The sequence below is a fragment of the Monodelphis domestica genome, chromosome 3, assembly GCF_027887165.1.
Source record: "Monodelphis domestica isolate mMonDom1 chromosome 3, mMonDom1.pri, whole genome shotgun sequence".
In the NCBI taxonomy this organism is placed as follows: domain Eukaryota; kingdom Metazoa; phylum Chordata; class Mammalia; order Didelphimorphia; family Didelphidae; genus Monodelphis; species Monodelphis domestica.
Window position 1 is genome coordinate 44,899,767 of NC_077229.1, and position 21,395 is coordinate 44,921,161.

General features: G+C 42.2%; 1 protein-coding gene across 3 annotated transcripts in view; it reads right to left on the minus strand.

Annotated features, from left to right (window-relative positions):
- Positions 1–21,002, minus strand: part of ATP2A2 (ATPase sarcoplasmic/endoplasmic reticulum Ca2+ transporting 2) — a 57,457-nt gene extending 36,455 nt beyond the window's left edge. Inside the window, exons 1-5 of one of the 3 annotated variants that reach the window (XM_056821768.1) lie at positions 20,282–21,002; positions 19,284–19,301; positions 19,109–19,191; positions 11,535–11,639; positions 6,003–6,141 (exon numbers count right to left, since the gene is read on the minus strand). In XM_056821768.1, coding sequence (XP_056677746.1) covers positions 6,003–6,141; positions 11,535–11,639; positions 19,109–19,191; positions 19,284–19,301; positions 20,282–20,399 — 463 coding nt within the window. In that variant the 5' untranslated portion in view covers positions 20,400–21,002. The remainder of the gene's footprint in view (positions 1–6,002; positions 6,142–11,534; positions 11,640–19,108; positions 19,192–19,283; positions 19,302–20,281) is intronic. The other 2 variants (XM_016432415.2, XM_007489855.3) reach the window with 2 other exon arrangements.
- Positions 21,003–21,395: the final 393 nt, after the last annotated feature.

Genomic DNA, 21,395 nt, shown 5'->3' on the forward strand with positions numbered 1-21,395 from the left:
GATCTAGAAGGCAACAGCATAAGAATGATACTTGTGCCCCCGGGAACAGCTAAGTTCACCAAGAGAGACCACATAGATAAATGACAGAAGAGGGATCAGGTCAGAGCTCTGGGGCACATTTCTGCAGAGTAAATAAAGACTTGGGGAATAATCCAGCTCTGGAGACTGAGGAGAGGCTGGCCAGCTAGAAGAACGGTCATGAAAACCTGGAAAGGAGAGGAAGTGGTCATGCCCTATGCTGCAGTGAGATCCGGAAAACAGGGACTGAAAGAAGTCCAGCATCTGGCAAGCAGAGAGATGACTGGTAACCTTTGGAGAGCAATTTCAGGTGAATAAGGTTGGAAAACAGATGACAAGAAGCTGAGAAGTGAGTGGGAGGTGAGGCAATAAGCAGAGAGACAGCTTTTTCTAGGAATTTGGTTGTGAAAGTAAAGAGGGGACAGCAGCAGTTTGAGGGGACGGAGGGAAGGTTTTTAAGTGGGAGAGTCCAGATGCTCAAAACAGAGAAGTAGTCAATGAATAAGGAGAGCACAACAGTATAAAGACTTTTATCATTAATGGGATTTACCTTGCATATATTCAGAGTAACACCAGATATGCTCTGAAAGCATTTTTAAAACAAGAGGAGCCTTAAGTCTAGAAGCCCAAGTGAGTTTTTGGGTAAAACATAACTCAACAGGGTGTTTCACCTCCAGACTCAAGTCCAGGAAGGTCAAGTCTCCATGAAGAGAAGGAAAAAAATCAAAAAAACAAACACCAAAAAAACCACAAACATAGGCCCCAACATCAAGGTAGCACATCTCTCGGGGATGGGGTTAGTTTATGAGGAAAGATATTTATCTTCATGTCAGACCCAGGGGGGAAAAAAAGACTACCAAATTACATTCAAAATACTAACCTACTTGTGAGAGCATGTTCCTTCTTTTCCTAAAAGTAAGCCTTTTCTTCTATATCATAGCAAGTTAAAAGAAATGCTGAGAAGTCAGTACCCAATGATGGGAAGCTGAATCCTGTTTGCAAGCCTGGGGCTATCTCCTTCCAACTGTGAAGCTGTGAAAACTTTGGGGGAGGAGGACTCCTGGGGATGCCTTTCCTGAGGATTCTTTAGGAAGAGGAGTTAAAGTGATGGACTTAGCAATGACACCCCTGTCTATAAAATTTGCGTCAGGGAAATAAGCAATACTTTTTGTTCCTTACCTTGAAGCAATCTGAGTTGTTGCTAATGCTCTTTCTGGGGAGGCCAAGTTGGATTAAGCTCTTGTGGGAAATACTTAAAAGAGTGTGGAGAAACACCTAATTTACCCTTAAGTTCAAGTCAACAGGCCCAGATGAACTACACCAGAGGTAGTGGAGGCAAAGGGAAAACTGCTGAGCCATTCTAAGTAATTTGTGAAAGAGGACAGAAGGGGTACCTGCTGATTCCTCCCCCCCCAAAGGGACAAGAGAATGGGACTGATCAACTATAGGTCAGTGGGTTCAATTTCAATTTTTTAGCCAAATTCTAGAACATATGATTAGTAATGGGCTGGGGAGTATTTTTAAAAAGCAAGTGGTAATCACTAAGGGCTAACATGGGCTACATCAAGAACACCATGTCACAATAACTTCATCTTCCTTTCTGACAGGGTGACTGGGCTAGATTAAGCTTTACCCAAACTGCAGAAAAACATCTTTATATATTGATGATATTTTTATAGAAGAGACATGTAAGCTATACATGCATATACCATGGAAGAGCGGGGTGAATTTTAGTCTAGTTCAATGGCCAGATCCAGTAAGAAGTCTTTGGTGGTTCAATTTCAGCTTGCTAGGACACCAGTGCAACGAATGTCCCTGGGATCTTGGCTTTGCCCATGTCTGACTAACACTGTTCTTGATGACTTGGGATAAAGGCATACCGTTCCTCTAAGCAATGTAGGACTGAAATCCACCTCTGCCTACTTATAACTAGCCTGTGATTCTTATCCAAACCCTTTCAGAAATTCATCATGGGGGGTGCACCCCAGAATGTCCAAAGCTTTCGCCACCTTCTGACACTGCAAGGATATCAGTGGAGTACCTGAGCTGCCCAACTGTCATTCCTCACCCATGCCATATGTCCAGTCCAATACCTACACACACACACACACACACACAAATCCGTATTCCTGCATTAAATAATAAATCCTGTACCATAACATTCTGGTGCAATCTGCCTTCCCCTACCCCCAAAACATGGTCTTACAGCTTATATTAAAAATACATCTTCTTTCTGAGAGGGAGAAAAAAGATTACAACATCCTATTTTGTTTTAAATGGGGGAGAATTCTTATAGAACGGAATTTTATTAACCTATTCTTAAATAAGCCTCAATGCTTTCAAAAGAGTCTTATTTGCCTACAAATCTCATGGAGACTAGAAAGTGCACACCAAGCCATTTGCACCACTTTTTGGCTTTTCAAAGACTCCTACTTTCCAACTCTTGACTCATTCAGCAGTAATTATAACAGGGAAGGCTGGTGTCCCACCCTATTTTGCAAAAGAGTTAAAAACAACAACAAAAACTCATCACCACACTACAAACCACCATCAGCCCAGGTCTCCTCAGCAAGAGGTCTCCCAGAAGAGAGAGAAAAGGCAAAAACAAAAACCACTCTATACTCTTATCCTGGCATCACATTAGTTACTGTGCTATTAGTGAGACAAATTAAGTGACTCAATTCGAAGCTGAGGAGGTTCATAAAGACAAAAGGATATAAAAAAATATACATGTTACAGCCAGCTAGGTGGCTTGGTGGATAAGCACACTGGACGTGGAGTTAGGAAGGCCCAAGTTTAAATCTGGTCTCAGATATTTCCTGTGTCTCTCTGGACAAGTCACTTTACCCCTATTTGCCTTAAGGTACTGAAGAAATGGCAAAATCACTCCAGTGTCTTTGCTGAGAAAACCTCATGTACAGCATGGGGTCATGAGGAGTTGGGACACGACTTAAGAGCAACAACAAATGTATGGCACAACAGCTTGCTTCTGGTCCTAGCTCTGTTCCAAAATGCATGTGTATGTGACAGACACACACATCTTGGTCAAGTCCTCTTTTTCTTAGTTTTATCATCTGCAAAGTGAAAACAACTGGACTAGATGCTAAGGTCCCTTAGAATAAGTATGATAAGGAGCCAAGATCTGAAAAGATTGACAAGCTTCAAGCCAGGGCTGGACTTGAGTTAATTATATTTATCCCTATTTACTTTCAAGTCTTCATATGACAGTTAAAAAAAAAATCCACTTCCTAATTAGAAAAGATACAGGGGCTTTAATGAATTACAAACTCACACAAAGCCAGCAACATAGCATGCACTTAAGAAAGCTAATATGCCACACAGATTCTAGGGCAAGATTTCAAGGGAAAAGGAGGTGAGAAAACTGTTATATTCTCAGCCTTGAACAGACCACAGGTGGAATACTGTGTTCCATCTGGGATGCCATAATCTAAGAAGGAAATGGATAAGCAGAGGAAGAGAATCAGCAGAAGTGCCTTGAGTTCGTACCATTTGAGAATAGGCTGAAGAAAGAGCCCATTTTAAGGAGAACATAAAAGTATCTTCAAGTACTTACTTGAAGAGCTGTTCTAAAAAAAAAAAGGATTAGACTTGATCTCTTTGGTCTCCCAGGGCAGAACTAAGAAAAACAAGGGAAAACTGCAGAGGCAAAATTTAGGTTTGACATAAGGAAAATCATTGTTATAATTACTTAATTATTGTTCCCAAATGAAGTGGGCTGCTCTGGAAGGTAATGATTTCCCCTTCCTTTAAGGCCACTAGACAACAAGTGGTGGGAATCTCAAGATGGAGATGGATGGAGAATTTAAAAGGGTCCTAGATCCAGCTCCATTCCTGGATCAGGTATTTAATGCTTTGGGCCTTCATTGCCCTGGGATACTTCCTAAATCCAGAATTCTGTTGTTTGGTAACGCCTCATTTTTGTTCCTAGTGAGACCTTTTAAAAAACATTTTCCCCTTATTCTACTAAAAATAACAGAGTCCCACATTTATTTATCCCATCAAAATATCTTCAGAACTTTATTCTTCTCTCTTGCCTTCTTCTGTAATCTAGAGTATTGCATCTCTTGATGCAAATTAAGAGCAACAGCTTAGATTCAATGTTAGAATGGTCTCACCAGCTAAGAATGGCAAGGAATTAGAAATGGCTTAATATCCTTATCATTAAGGCTGGCAGAGGATGTGTACTCTGCCAGGAAGCTGAAAAGGGGCTTATTAAAAAAAAAAGTCAGAATTATTCACAAACCCTTAAATTATGCAGTGTGACTTAGCACACTCCACCCACCACATTTCATTAAAAGCATCAATGGCAAACACTTCCATTTCCTTTTTGTCTCTGCTAATCGACCTACCACCACAGAGGGGTAAGTTCAAGTAGGCAGACAAATAAAAGGGCTTGAATCATGACTTGGCCATTGCCTAGCTGTGTGACCTTGGATGAGATGTAGGAGCTCTGTGTCTCAGTCTCCCCTTCTACAAAATGGTAATTACAGATGTACTACCTGCATCTTGGGGGGTGTTAGAAGGAAAGCTCTGTAAATCACAATGCTATCTACAGAAATGTGTGGTTGTCATTTTTGATTCTAACAGTGACTAAATCACTTCCCCTTCCTGGCGCCATTCATTCTGTTACTTTTAGTTCGAAAGTCACCAGTGCTGGTTACAATAATAATGCCCTGCTTCAGGAACAAGGCTTCCAGCTGATACTGACCCCTAGGACAAAATGACTTCCTTCCAAAGACCAAATGTTAGCTCCTAGGCCCAAGAGGGCACCGTGCAGGTGCCATTTTAGTAGCCTTAATTGAAATGACATTAGGCTAACAACCACTCCCCTCCCAGCCAGACCAAGCACTACGGATAAAATGATCACAAAAATGAGTCAAAAGTCAATTTGAAGGTAAATTCCCCTTGTAAGGGCAGGGGATGTCTCACCTTTGCCAGTCATTGGGAGAGATACATAGAGCTAGCCAGAAATCAATAAATCAACATTTATTAAGGATATAAAAAGAGGCAAAAGATAGTACCTGCCCTCAATATCCTCACAGGCTAATGGGGTGACAACAAATACTTATCAGGAGCTATATTTTGGATAAATAGGAAATAATCAACAGGAGAGGAGCAGATGTGAGGGGACCAGAAAGGCTTCCACAAGAATTTTTCTTCTGGGATTTTAGTAGGGAAGAGAATTAAAAACACTACAGGTGACTGTCTGAATGAACAAATCAGCACAATGACCTCAAAGGTGCTAGTCATTTCTGGTATGGTCTACTTGTTCTTTAGAACCTGCAGTCTTAGAACCAGATGAAGAGCCTTTGAGTTCCCCAGGTTCAACTCTTTCATTTTACAGATGATGACACAGAAGCCCAGAAGTTAACTGAGAATAAGTTATTCTTTATCTACATGGTTTTGAGAGTCAACAAAATCTTTCCTAAGAGAGAAACAATTAGTAAACAATATGTTGTCCCTTCAATCTATTAATCCCCACAGGTGAGACTAAGAACAGTTGTTGGTTTTGTTTTTTAAAACCCCACTGTATAGAGGATGAAAACAGAAAAATTCATGTCCTTAATTTACCAAGCCTTCAAACAATCACTACATCCAAACAGAAAACATTAACAATTGCAGCATCATTCTCAAGTATTGGTATTCTAGCACAAACAGCACACACAAACCAGACATATACAGTAATTCAAATAAATCTTGTACAGAAAACTTTAGTAGTCAATGTGTAGGGGAAGATGCCAAAACACTTTTAAAACATATAATTCAGGAAACAGCAAGGATCTGTTTTGATGCTGGCCTACTCCTAAAATGTGATAAGAAGATAATTCATACAAACAAGAGCACTCATTTAGGTGTAATTACAGATAAACACATAAGACTTAAGAATAAAACACTACAAAACAGAATGCTTCCACTGCAATCTGGGAGGGGGGAGGGGGGTACACAACAACCTAACTACTTACCAGCTATTTCCACAATATCACCAGGAACGATGTCTTTGGCTTTGATCCGCTGGACACTCTTCCTGTCCTGTCGATAAACTTTACCCATTTCAGGTTCATATTCCTTAAGGGCTTCAATTGCATTCTCGGCATTTCTTTCCTATAATGAAAAAAATATAGTATTAAATGCCAACTTACTAGTAGTTAAAAATGGATTGGGGCGGGGGGGATTTGAAAGGGGAAGAGAAGTGTAAGAAGTGTTACTGATGGCAATATCACCATAATTAACAAAGCAAAGCCAGATTATGAATTGTCAATCTCTTATTTTTATTATACCAGTGAAGTTAATTTCTAAACCAAAGTGCCAACCAAATTTCAGAATGGCCAAGTTTAGTGAAAATTAGTCTGGAAAATGTTGGAAATCTGTGCGGGCAAGGTTATTTTGTGGTTCAAGTAATTCTTGAAATTAAGGTCATTGATGAAAATTCAGTTAACAAGATACTCATGAAAAACATTAAAAATAGAAAGATTCTATGTCCTCACAGACTGAGGACAGAAAACAACGGCAGTTCTTGCAGCCCTTCCACCCCATCATCATCTATCATAGGTGGCTGAAGAAGATAGGACCAGTCTGGTATCCCTTCAAATCACAGAATTGAGAACTAGAAGCAACCTCAGAGGTCATCTAGTTCAATCTGATTATTTTCTAGATAAAGAAAGTGGCCAGACACCTGCTCAAGGTCACATGGGAGTTCTCTCAAGAAATAAAAATCTCCTCACTTCCCACAAGTCATAGAAATTTTGGCTCCAGAGATACTGGGACAGGTCTTCTCATAAAAGGATCTAATGGAGCACATTTAACCTGATAAAGCAATGGTCAGAGACAGTCCCATTCTAGTCTACCTTACACACTACCACCAAGGTGATTTTCCTTAAGCAGACCTCAAACTCCACTGCTTTCCCATGGCAAATATAAAATATATACTCCTTTGCTTTAAGTTTTAAAGCCCTTCACCAGCTGGCCTCGAGGCCATGGAGCTCAGGCACCACCTACAGGACATCTTTCGGATCCCACCCCCATCCCCCCACCTCTTTCTCCTTTTTTCTACTTATTCCTTCTATGCTTAAACCCGTGTTGGTTTTCCCCTGACAGTGAGGAATTTCTAATTCCATCCCCTTTCCCCCCCAACGGCTAAGGCAATTCTTAGCACAGATGAGGCCCTCAGCATAAATATCTGTTGACCATCTGGGCCCTCTTCTCTCTGCATTCTCATTTGGTGACCAGTTACCACAGATTTAAGGATCACTTCTTTACCTGCTGATAACTTCTGCCTCCTCCCCTTTCCAAGTTCCCAGTCTTGCACCGGCAATTTTAAACTTGTCTACTGGGCAGTTCAACATCTGATGAGTAGCTCAAACTCCACATACACAAAACAAGTGCTACTCTCTCCCCCCACAAACTCACCTCCCTCTTCCAAACCTCCCCATTTCTTTGGGGGGTACCACCATCCTTTTGGTCAATCAGTTCTGGATATCTGTGAAATCATCCTAGTCTCCCTCATTTTACATGCCCAAGCTGCCAAATCTTGTCATCTCTCCTATTCATCTGCTTCTGTCTACTCACATCTCTTACCTGAACTCCTGCAACACTCTGATTGAGCTCCCTGAATCAAATCTCTTCCCAGTCCCACCACAGCCCTGCCCTCAAATGACTTTGCTAAAGGGGAGGCCTGGCCACATCCGAACCTAGGACAATGAGAACTTCCACCCTATTGCCTTCAGGAATATGAACAAACTCCTAGGCTTGGCTTTTCAAGGCCTTTCTAGTCCATTCTTTCTGTGTTATACAGGACAATAATTCATCTCCTGACACCATGCCTCGGTGTTTGATGTCCCCTATGCCTGTATGCTCCTGACCCCAATCCCCCCAACTCTTAATGTCCCTCAGAAAGTCTCAGCTCAAGCACTGCCTTCAACATGAAGTCTAAGGCTAGCTGCAGGTATCTCATTCACAATTGGCCTATTTTTTTCCCCAAATAACTCTTACTTTCTGTCAATATAAATTCTAAGACAGAGGAGAGAGGCAAGGGCTAGACAATTAGGGTTAAGTGACACAGCTAGGGAGTGTCTGAGGCCAGATTTGAGCACATGCCCAGGGCTCTATCCACTGTGCCACCTAGCTGCCCCCTTGTATTTATTTTGAATAAACACCTATACATGGATCAGTCTCTCCTGTGGAATAGAAGCTTTGAAAACAGAGGCAGGCTCTGTTTTCCCTTCTGTCTTTGTATCTATCTAACACTTGGCACAGAGCAGGCAATAAATAAATGCTTGTCGATCAAGTATTCCTCACTCTGCCCTATCAGATCATGAATAGGACTACAGACAGAAAAGCTGATCAGGACCCTAGAAAGGCCATGTAAGTGGAACTGAAAAGGCCCAAAGAAAATAGACTAATATAGTAAAGTTAAGCTAAATTGAGAAAACCCAAGTTTAAATGCAAGTGGGAACCTTGCAATTTAAAGTAGTCTCATATACACAAAACACTTTAGAAAGCCTATTTAGATTTTCACATATTAGGTTTACTCAATGTGTGTGGGTGGAGATAACATACACCTGTGTTTCCTTGCAATTAGGCAATCTACTCCTCAGCCTGGATTCTAAAGCCTAAACCAGTGAAGTTACACTTCAATGACTCCCTTGTAATTCTATTTTATGCCTCATGGAGGTTTGGGGAAGAATTGTGAGCTTGGCTGCTGTTGAGTTAGAAGCAGGTTTAAGAAATTTGCTTCTTTTTCAATTCAGAGTCACTTCTCTGGGCCCACATTGGGAATATGTAGGGAAAAGAACTTCACCAGAAAGCTAAAATTTAAGTAGATCCCTAAGAGAAAAAAATAAGTCACACTTTAACCATATTGTAATACACACCAAGAATGAGCAAAGAAGCTTTCTCAATAAGAAAATGGAAAAACTGAAACATTCCAAAGGTCTAGAAACAAAAGGTCAATTAACATTTGGTACATTCCCTACAATTATCTTTAACAAAAAAAAAAGGAAAAAAATTTTTTGGTTGCAGGGAAAAGGAATTTGAAGAGAAGCTGGGAAAAAGATAAATCACTGTACCTATGTTTAAGCCTCAAATCCTCTAAGCTAGTTCAAGAATTTGGGTACAAGATCTTGACATACATGAATACAAGATATCTTAATTTAATGGAATGGAGAAGGAAGAATGTCCAAAAAAGCAGGGGAAATGGGGTTCAAGAATATTTTCTGTAAATGTAAAGAATGTTGAAGTTTTCTTTTTTTAAGCAGCCCTTCATACAACTTTGGGTTAAAGTGAATTTGTCACTGAACAAATACAATTTTCCTATGCAATTCTACATAAAGAAATGTGTTCTTTAAGGCATATTATTCTTGGATGCCGATTACATTTAAGAATATAGCAACTTTAAAAACCATATTTCACGGGAAAATGTTACTACTCTAAACATTCCCAGAAAAATCAAATGTTGCCCAATTTACTATTAATAATAGCTAGCCACTTGTTTTGCAAAGTGTTTTATAAAGGAGATCTCATTTGATACTCACAACAACTTGGGAGGTAGGTGCCATTATTATCCCCATTTTATCGATGAAGAAACAGACAGGGAGAGGATGACTTGCCTAGGTTCACATAGTTTAGTCTCTGAGCCCAAATTTGAACTCTTGGTCTTCCTAACTCCAAGTGCAGCACTCTACCCACTGAACCAACTAGCTGCCAATATTTGTCAAAGATAGAATAGAAATAGCTCTTGTTGGTAAAGTCCAAAGATTCCTTTAAGGAACATAACCCATTAAGCATTCCCCAGTTTTATAGAGAAGGAAAGCTGAGGATGGTGCCAGGAAGGTTAAGGCACACTGCTGGCTTGAAGCTTGAGTATGTGAAATGAAGGTGTACAGACTGCCACATCATAATCCCTAGTATTAAGATCATGGCCCTTTCCCCATCCCAAACATTCCCCCTATATAAAGAGGAGAGACAGCTCACCCTGGCCTTATCATTTCTTCCCATGTATCGCTCCCCTCCACCCCCCTCCAATTTTCTCTTGGACCACAACACTTTGCTGGCCCCTTTTGTGACACCTCTGCTAACATCCTTACCTGGTTATACCATCCTAGAATAGAAACTGCTGTTTTGTCAACAAGAAACTAAGAATGTGAGCAGGGAGAGAAGCTTGAGCCCAGTGTCTTAGTGAAACACACAAAGGTAAGTCCCATGACAATATAAAATATCACCAAAAAAATTCTACAAAGCTCGAGGGGCCAGCCTTCACAACCCACCATCTGTGGACAAGAATTCTCTAAGCAAGAATATGTTAGCAAGAAGCACCTTCTTGTCCTGCTCTTCTGTCCTGCCATCACCCAACTACTCTTCCTTTTACCCCCCTGGAAACCAGATTTTCCTTCTGTTTTCCCCATTTCTCCCAGTTCAGAATGATCTTTGGACATGGGAATCAAAGGTGAGCCAAGAAGTCAATCAGTCTTAACAAATAAGTGATCAAATGTGGCCAATTATTCACTCTGCAGTCTCTTGGCCTGGGGTCACTGCATCCCGTTCTAACTGAGCTATTGCAGGCAAGCTTCTTCAGGTTCCCTTCCTGCCCACCCATCCTATTTCACAGCTCTTGGAAAACTTCAAAAACCTTTGAGTAGTGATTTTTCCAAGTACATTAAAGTCTACCTGGAATATAAACAAAGCAATGGCCCTGGAAAACCTACCAACTTACCCATTTCAAATATGGATATAGAACACTGATAGGAATAATCAATAATCCCCTCTTACCATGCCACCCTGGCTGTGCTTATTGTGGGGCTCTGTGCCCAGCTCTGTACTAGACACTGCAAGGGACACATGAGAAGTATAAACTACAGGCACACAAAACAACCAAAAATAAACAAGACATTCCTATTTGATTTTGAAACATACCGTATTATGTTTCTGTAGTAGATTATTGTCTTATAAACCATACTAAGATTATTAGTTTATGATGTTTGGTCTTCCCCCATTAGTTATAAGCTCCTTGAGAGGAGGGACATTCCCTCTTGTTATCCCTAGCGCTTGGAACAGTGACTGGCACACAGTAGGGACTTAATATTTATCAAATTGATTATAATCCATGAGCACACAGTCTTTGAGCAATTTGAAAAGAAGAAAAGTGCACATTGTGGAAAGAAGCCATATCTATTCTATGAAGCTCAGGTCAAAAGCAAGAACTGATGCTCAAGTCCTAAAACTTTCCCAGAGACCAAGCAGTAAGGAAAAATCTAAGGAAAAAGACCTAGCTTTATGGAAAACCACAAGGACCCTTCTCAGCCCACTATCCCAAAGGGCAATGGTAAATAAGAGGGAAGAGATAGTTTTGTTGCAGACACAAAGAAAAGCCCAGAATGCCTCTACTTTTACATATAGACAGAGTATGGTTTGGCTAACACCACTAGCCAACAACATTACTGTTAAAAATAAAGGGTTTCTATCCAGGAGTAGTTAATGCAAAAGCAAACATTCTGGCTTACCTGCCACACACCCACAATTGCATTGGCCACCAAGATAAGTAGAATCACAAAAGGCTCAACAAATGCAGTGATTGTTTCTTCACCTTCTTCAAACCAGGCCAGGACCTGCAATGGAAATTATATTTGCAACAGTAAGTGTACTTAAGTGCTGGGAGATTTTTGTTAACATTTCCAGAAAAAGCCCAAGAATAACAGGGTAACTGTGACCAGCCCCTGGCTGCTCATGATGATTTCTAGATATTCAAAATGCCACCACTCCATGTACTAAATGTTGAGCATTATCAGAAAATACAATTGCATTCATTTTCAAGGTAGAGTTGTCACCATCCTAGGTTAAGTCCTTGTGTCCTGAACCCTCATCTGTATTATCCTAATAAATCTGGCCTCCCTGCCTTCCATCTTTCCAGCCTAGATTCTACAGAGCCCAATTAATCTCCAACAAAAATATCTCCAACCATGCCATCCTCATGCCAGAAAAAACAACAAAAGTCTTGCAAAACTCCAATAACGCTGTTACTCAAGGTTGAGCCTACCTTAGCTGGTGTCCAAAACCTCAATCTCTCACCCTTACTCTCTCTTCCCCTACATTCTAACCCAATTAACCTACCACTAATCCAAATAAATATTACATGCTATCTGTCAACTGGAATCTTGAGGAATGGGACCATGGGGTGGATGGTCTCATCCCCCAACATCTTCCCATTTTTCAAGATTCAATTCAACTATGTCTTTATGAAACCCTGATTTCCTTCTGCCTGAGGGCTCCCTTAACCCAGGAACAATCTCCTCCTCCTCCAGAGGATCCTAGTACTTTGTACCTCTCTTAACCCTTTCAATTAACAACATATTAAGGGGCACCTAGGTAAATACAGAGCCAGATTTGGAGCTAGGAGGTCCTTAGTTCAAATCCTGCCTCAGACATGTCCTAGTTTTGTGATCTTGGGCCAGTCACTTAATCCCCACTTGCCTAACCCAGCATTAGGGGGAACATTGTTCGGATCCCCCCTCTTCCCAGTGCCCTGCCTCTCTGTCCAGCCACTCAAAGCAAGCACTTCCTCCCTCCAATCTCTGGGGTAAAGCAAGGGGCTCACAGGCAGCTTGAAGTTGCAGTTTGGGCACACAAACTTGAAAACCTTCACCAACACTGGCCTAGCTTTTACCTTTCTTCTGCCCTGGAACCAATACTTAGTATCAATTCTAAAACAACAGGTAAGAGTTTAAAAAATAAATAAAAGTAATTAACACATGAAGCTTAAGTGGTAATGTTACAAAGCACTTTCTTCACAACCACCTCAGAAAGAAACAGCACAAAAGGAAGAGATCCAGGCACAGGGAGTCACAGCCTGCTCTGGCAGATCATACTTTTCTTGAGCACAGGGCCCACCTTTGAAGCTATCCCAGGATTTACCAATCACTGGCTTTTGAGAAAAGCTATAACACCTACTCCTCACCCAGAGAATTCAAAAAGAGTGGAAGATCTTAGTCAAGAAAGAGCCTGGCTACTGGTATGAAATATAGTTTTGATTGGGAATAATAGTTAATATAGTGCCTTGTACATAGTAAACAGAAGTGCTTGCCAAATTAATTTGGACAATAATACACTTTTTAAAAGGATGAAAGCTGAATATTACTATATTCTCAGAGCAACTTCTAGGGTTCAAATTTCCAGCTAATTAAAAGTTAATTGAATTCCCTAAACCAGAAGATACAAGTATGTAAGATATGGAAACAAAAGCAACTAGTAATATTTTAGTAGATAGAATAAGGATTCTTACACCAAATTTATATTTCAGGTTTCCTAAAAGATGGTTGAGAATAAAATCACTGCCAAGTACAGTGACCAGGAAGAACATTTTTTTCTTTTAAAAATAGGTTTTATTGCTATCCTTTCTTTTTAACACTCCTTCCTTTCCCTGATGTATCTCTCCTTCCTGAGAGAACTATCCCTTGTAACAAAGATTTTTTTTTTGTTTAAACAGAAAGGGGAAAAAAATTCAGCAAAAAAAACATCAATACCTCAAAGGGCAGGTAGGTGGCTTGGTGGAGAGTGAGGCCTAGAGACAGGGGGCACGAGTTCAAATATGGCCCCACACTTCCTCAGCCATTTGCAATATCAGGAGCATTTTTCAAGAGGCATGTTATTTCAGATCCATAGAAGAGCCACAAACATTAATATAGGATTCCAATCAAACCTGGTAATGATGGGATCACCAAAGAAGAGTGTGCTACAAAACTAAGGCCAGCAAACATCACCTATTGGCGCTAAAGCTGATATCCCAAAATCTATCAAATTTTTTAAAATCCTCACCTTCCATCTTAGAGAATCAATACCGTATATTGATTCCAAGGCAGAAGAGTGATAAGGGGTTAGGCAATAGGGGCTAAGTGACTTGCCCAGGATCACAGTTAGGAAGTATCCAGGTTCAGATTTGAACCCAGGATGACTTCTCTCTAGGTGTGGCTCTCCAACCACTGATCCACCACAAGTTGCCCCCTTACTCTAGCTTTCATATGATGGGCTACCCTTTTAATTCAGTGATAGGCGGAAGATAAGGTGACCTCACTGGCAACATGGATCTTAGAAACAGAGTCCAATTTAAAGAATTCAGACTTTAACTGAGCAGCTTCTGAAGACAGATGAAATAAATTCCAATGTTTTAGAAAACAAATTCTACATTGAAGAAAATATTAGTAACAGTGGATGATAAGCTAAATTGTGTTAATACACAATTAACATATTATTGAAGATTTTTGGAATTGATAAAAATAGCTGACTAGAAACCTAGTCACAATAAATCTTTATAGTTCAATCCAATCAGCATTTATGTACCTAATATTTGATAGTTTTAAGGACAAAGTACAAAAACAAACATGGGGGGAAAATTAGAATATAACCAAATTTTCAAAAAGATACTGAAAGTAATCAGGCAGGCAGATTCTACTAGGTAAATGCTAGTGACAAGGAGAGAATAAAGAAAAAGTCAGGCAAGGGCTCTGAGGGCCAAGACACAGAATAAAAAGAGGCTTTCCTTCATTCTCAGGCTATTTAACACACAGCATACTATGGCAGACTCTGAGGATCAGGCCTAATGCCAAAAAGACAACTTCTCTGAGGAAGTGATAAATTGTGATGGATGCAAGATCACAGCTGCTCTGATGCTGGCCTTGCAAACCCTTGCCAAGGAGAGTATATTAGTAATAGGAAACTTAATTCTTGAGCTAGAAAAAAAAATTGTTGGACTTGAGGAGTACCGTGGGCCTTTCTTAAAGGTCAGTGAGGCATTAGCAACTCTAAGATAAGCTTCACACCTTGTTAGAGGGAGTATGAATTTCCTTCTTGGCTGCAGATTGTAAGACAAAATTTAAGTAGCAAACTACAGGCCTTTCCTAGCCTTCCCAATTTGCTAGTGCCTTCCAGGCTAAGGCTACCTTCCACATCCCCTGAATGTAACGGTCTTCTACATTAGAACATACTAAGCTTCTTGAGGACTTTCATATTCCCAGCACTTAGCATAAATACTTATAGCCACTGACTGAAGACTTTTCTCTTTTAATTCAAGGGTAAGATGAAATTCATTTCTTTAAAAAAAATGTCTTTCCATTAAAAAAAAAATTCATTGCATTTTCCCTTCTGACACGAACCTAAGAGTTAACAACACAAAAGGCTTCTTCCATTAGATGAACATTTTGGAAGAATAGGTACAATCTATGATGACATACCGATTAAATTCCCAGAAGAGGCACACCTTAAAGCACAGAAGTAGTTGCTAACCATTTCTATTACAAACAGAATTAGAAAAGGCTAATAACAGGGCCTTCAGTATAACCAAGGATGGAAGAATACATCAAAAAACAGTCAACTAAATATACAGTTTGTAAGTTTAAAAGAGAAAAATGATGCTGATATTCGAATCATAAACCCATAGGAATCAGCACTGTTAACCAGACTAGAAGCCAACCACACACAACTGGCTATTCCAACCAACCTAACCATTTCTTTGAACTTGGCTTCTTGTTCTAGGACCTGGGGAGAAGCATGTAAGGGGAAATTTCTAATGTGTGCTGGCACACATTAGAAAGGGTTTGGAGAAGTTCAAGAGGTTCAGGAGAAAGACAAATCAGATATTGCAAATGGAATTGGTTAATAAAATGAAATACCAAGAAGCTTTTATTCTAGCTAATTGTGGTCTATCAGAAGCTGAATTAAGTCAATCTATGTAGAATTTCCAAGCACCTTCCAAAAGATAAACATTGACCTTAGACCCCTAGGGCTACTGCATTTATATCCACACACACTTGGCTGTGTGTCTCTAGATCAATGGTCTTCCCATTACTCTTTGGAGGATATTGTAGCTAGGTGACAGTGGGGATAAGAGAGTCAGAACTGGAGTCAAGATTAAGTTCAAATCTGACCCGAGACACTTCCTAGCTGTGTGATCCTGAACAAGTCACTGAACCCTGTTTGCCTCAGTTTCCTCATCTGTCAAATAAGCTGGAAAAGGAAATGGTGAACCATTCTGATATTTTTGCCAAGAAAACTCCAAATGTGGTCATGAAAAGTCAGATATGATGAACAACAAATCCCTATAAGTCACCAGTGTAAAAATAAAAGCAATTTCCAATCTTGTACTATGGCAGAATATTAACTAGAGTTTAGCACACAAAAAACATCACATAATATTAGTTGAGCTAATTTTTTAAACTAAGAACTGATTACGAAATACATATTTCTTCCATCTCTATCAGACACACATTAAAATCTAACATTTAAAAATATACTTGTTAAAATAAAGGAAATAACCATTATTTTTTTAAAAGCAGCTAATGTAACAAGGAACGAAACAATTTGCTACACAGTATAGCAGTTTTTCTTCTGCGCTATTCCGAATGAAATTTAAACAACTTTCATTTTCTAATTGTTTTCCAGTAATTACTATCAAACAATCTCCTAGATTCCAAGCTGAAAGGGCCCTTAAGGATATCTGGTCTAACCTCTTCATTTTATACATGAGAAAAAATAAAACTTAGAGGAGTTCAGTGGCTCAAGGTCACACAGCTCTTCAATAACAGGACTGAGATTTGAACTTGTGACAATACTCATCATGCTACAGTTCCCAGAAAATCAAAATTCAAAACCACTAACAATCCTGGACAATTCCAAGCAGTGAGTGGCCAAAGATAACTGGGATGTCACTTCAATGGAGCTGTAAAGGTTAGAGAGGATGACAGCACTGCCTAAAATACTCTGAAAATGAATAAGGGAATTCCCAGAAACCATAAACTCCATTAAAATTTTACAACAAACTACCCTTTCAACATCTAACACATGCTAAGGTTTAAGCTAAACTACATAGATATACCCTTCCTCTCGCTTTCTGTATAGATCACAATCTATACAGAAAGAGAGAAAATCACACAACCAAACCAAAATTTCAAGAGCTTGATTAAAACTTCTCCAACGTTGATTTTTCCATCTCTGTGTTACTAGTATCAATGAATCAGCAGCTAAGATTAATTTTCCTCAAACATATACGTGACCAAGCTTCTGATATAACCTCTAAGTAGTCCCGGATGGCCTCATGAGCCCAAGTACAAAGCTGTCTTAGCCCAGAAATGATTTTTAAAACCATTTTAGCCATCTAGAAGTGTAAGTATTCACCAGTCTAAATATTCAGTCTGCCTTGTTTCAAAGTTAAATCAAATTCACATTTTATTCTACTTCAACAAATTGCAATTAGTTCAAAGTAAGGCAGCAAAGTCATATCCAATGTGCTTTAACCATCTACCGTTTATTCCTTACGTAAACTATTCAGGACTATTAGTACTTAGTTCCTGAATGGATCCACACAGTATTTGCAGTTAAAAGTTCATGTTAGTGGTAACATACAGTGTTGTTCCTCTTAAGCTGCAAATTGATTAATCTATACCAAAGATGACTCTAATTTTCTCAGATAAGCTAGAGTTAAACTAGGTAATTAAGTTTAAAAATATCAGGGAAAAGAGCCATATTATGAGGCTGGGAGCAATTCAGTAGGCTCAGCAAATCATTTGCTGTGTGGTATCATGCCTCAATTTTCCTCCAAGTGCCATACCCTACAGGTAATTAATGGCACTCTCAGGGTAATTGTGATGTATACTATACTACACTTAAGTGGGAAAAAGCTCATTTAGAGTTTACAGCACTGAAATTGTGTCTACAGAATTTTTGTTCCTCTTAGAGGTACTCTTTGGGAAGCAATTCAGGTATTTACAGTTCCAAATCATTGTCTCTGCCTATTCCTCAAACCACCTTCTCCTGCAAGACAGAGAAAAGACAGCTAAAGGAAAGATGAAAGCGGCTCTTGGGGTAGCTGATAGTGTATCCAACTGCCAATGAATCCACCTTGGAGTAGGTCATTTTTTAAAAAACCCTTTTCAAAAAGGGTTTTTTTTTAAAGTGGTCCCTGGCTGAAAACCAGAGGCACACATGCAGCAACCAGCAGATGTGGTCACATCAGAACCGATCCTTTCTGTCCTCAAATTGGGGGTGGGGGGGGAGAGGGGGGATGGCAGAAAAAATTTTTGTGAATGAGATTATTTTATTTCATTAAGAGAATCACATTTTCTAATCTTTCTTTACAAGTCTTTTGGGCTCTATTCATCACATCTAAGAAATGTTCTCTTGGCTCAGAAAAAAATAACCCACATAAGAATTCCATGATGAAGAGAACAAATCAGTTAATAACTTATCAAGAACATATTCGCCCCCATTGCCTCCCAAGGCTCTTTCTTATTCTTTGCATCTCTCTTGTTTCTTAGCAACCTCATAGCTCTTGCATGCAAAGGTAGATTTCAGAGTTCAAACAACCAGGAAACTGCCCAGGTCAAACATTTTGTATGTGGAATAGGGAAAGCCAAACTTCATCCTTTCCAACTGAGGAGTTCTATCTATTTGATAGTCAGGTCAGAAGCAGGGAGGGGGATGGGGTGGGGGTAGGAGGGGGGGGGGGTCTGACTTAGATGAACATACCAACCCTGAAGGTCAGTGACCAAATTTGGTCAACCACAGAGCCATCACCAGCGTCATCATTCCTGTCACCATCAGAAGCAACTGTCACCTTGCTATTACCAGAAAGGGAAAGCAACTGGGAATATTCCTTTGGTAAATGCTATTTACAGATGACAATGACCCCATCATCATCTTCATGTGACCATATAACTCTTTAATAAGGAGAGGTCACAATTAAAAAGATAATTAAAAAGGCCTAATAATTTGGAAAAAAAACCCACTGGCTCTACAAAATATGGTTGGAAAATTCAATTAGCTTTAAATCCCTGTAGTTAAAAAAACACACACACACACACACACACACATAAAAAACCCATCCTGCAGATTGAAACATGCATTTACTTTCTAGAAAAATCAATAGTTTACATTATATGAATACAAATGGCAAATGTCAGACAGTACTTTGACATGACATTTATTTCTTCTTCTTATTATTTCAGCAGTTAGCTCTCCAGTTTTCATCCAACCAACATTTAGCTGTCCAATCGTTTTTAAACAAAATTAAATTTTTATTTCTTTTACTTACAAAAGATATGCAGGCTGCCAGCAGTAAAATTCTAACTAATAAATCTTCAAACTGTTCAATGACAAGCTCCAGTAAGGTTTTCCCTATAACAAGAAATACAAATTATTATAATAGTTACCTCAATAGCCTTGACAAGAAACAAGAAGGGGGAAAAAAACTTCATGAAACGACCTACCTTCTTCTGCTGGCAATTCTGTAGAATGCAGAGATTTGCAGGGGAACATGAGGGAAAAAAAGAGAACAAAACATCAATATTTCATTTCTCTCTAAAATTTAAATACCCTCCATTCTGAAAGAAAGAACCTTTAGCTAGAGACAATTATCCACCCCGAGGTGACAGGAGCAGAAACAGACCATCACCTTCTGGTTAATGACCTTGTGCCTACATTTCATCCAGAAACAGGAACCACCCAAGGAGGGGACCCCAATAAGGACTCAATTCAGGCAGGTCACTCTCCTGCCTCATGGCCCAAAAGGTCCGAGGCTCCCCAAGTCCTTAGACAGGGTGTCCACGGAGGGCAGATTCCCCCTGCCGGCCCATTACTCGGTTTCTCTCTAAGGGTTGGCGGCTGCGTGGGTGATTCCCCCCGGCACAAAGGGAAGGTCAAGGCTGAGGGGCCTGTCGCGGTGGCCACTCCCGAGCCCCCTCCCCACCCGGGGAAGGTCCTTCGAAGGGGGGGGGGCTCGTCGCGGGAGCCGGGGCGGGGAAGCCCGGGTGGGAGAGACCCACGAGGTGGAGTCCCAGTCAGCCATCTTCCCTCTCTCCTAGGCCGCCTGTGTTGCCAGATGCGGACTCTCCACGCCCAGACTGCCGGCCCCGCGGGGCCCCCTCCTCTGCAGAAGCAAGGGAGGGGGGCTAGAGGACCCCCTGAGGAGGGCGCCTGCTTTTCCTCCCGGGCGAGCCTGAGGGACAAGGCCGCGAGAGGCCCCTTCGTGGGGGAGGGGGGATGCAGAAAAGCGTGGGTCCCCCTCCCCTCCTCCGCAAAGCAAGCACCCTCTCCAAGGGTGGGAGGCAGAGAAGAGGGAGGGGCTGCTGTGCCTCCCGTCCTCCTCCAGCCGGGACAGGGATCCCAGGGGCTCCTACAAGGGCCGGCTGAAGCCCACCTTCCCCTCCCCCCTCTGACCGCAGCCGCACTGCTGCGGGTACACATTGGCACACACACGGGCACGCACCGTTGGAGCCCCAGCGCTCCTTGAGCTTCTTGACCTGCTCCAAGCTCAGCCCGGTGCTCTCGTTGACACCGAAGTAGCCGAGCACCTCCTCCACGGTCTTGGTGTGCGCGTTCTCCATGGTTGCGGAGCCCGAGCCCGAGCCCGCCCGGGGCCGCCTCCGGCTACTCCCGCTCCGCTAGCTAGGACGCGCAGGGATCGACTCAGCAGCGGCGGCCCAGGCTCCCGAGGGCCGGCCCGGCACCCGCACTAGCGAGCAGCAGCAGCCGCGGCGCTGCCGCCTCCTCCTTCCGCTCCACCGAGCGCTGAATCACCCCACGGGCGCCCTCCCCCCGCCGCCCTGGGGCAAGCGACACCGCCCCCCGCCCGCTCCGCGCTCCAAGCCCGGGACGGTGTTCCCCGGCCGCCAACCGCCGCCTGGCCCGGCCCGCGCCTCGAGCTTCGCTCGCCGCCTGCCCGCTGGCCGGGCTGTGGGCCCCGCTCTGGCCCCGGCTCCGGAGCCGCAGCGACGCTCCTACCGGAGGAGCTCTAGTTAACCCAAGTGGCGCTTGCTCCCTCCGCGGAGCGCCCACCCCGAACGGCCGCGGCGGCAGTGACCCGAGGAGGAGACTGCGGCGAAGGTGGCAGCGGCGTCGGGGACGGGAGCGAGCGGCGCGGTAGCGACGGCGGCGGCGGCTCTAATAGCATTTATTCGCTGCTGCCTCCCCTCTCGCCGCCGCGGCATGTGGACGCCGCTCATTGGCCGAGAGGCACCAGCGCGGCGCCGCCGGCCGGGCCACGCCCCCAGCCTCCCCCTGCTCCCCCCCCTTCCTCCTCACTCCTCACCCCCGCCCCTCCCTTTCCTCCTGGGCTCCAGCCCTCGGCCGACTCCCTCACCCTCTCCTCCCGGGCCGACGCGCTGGCCCCGCCCCCTCCGGCCGGCTCCGAGGACCCGGATCAAGGCCCGAGGCTCCCACGGCGCAGGCGCATTCCGAAACGGGCATGTTATCTCGTTAAAGCAGCCTTTGGGCCTCCTCTTCCAGACTTGAAAAAAGCTAGGGGGTTCTAATCTGGGCTCACCCAGTACTGAACCATCCCCAGTTGTCCAGAGTTGTTTGTTTGCCTGTTGTCTCCTTCC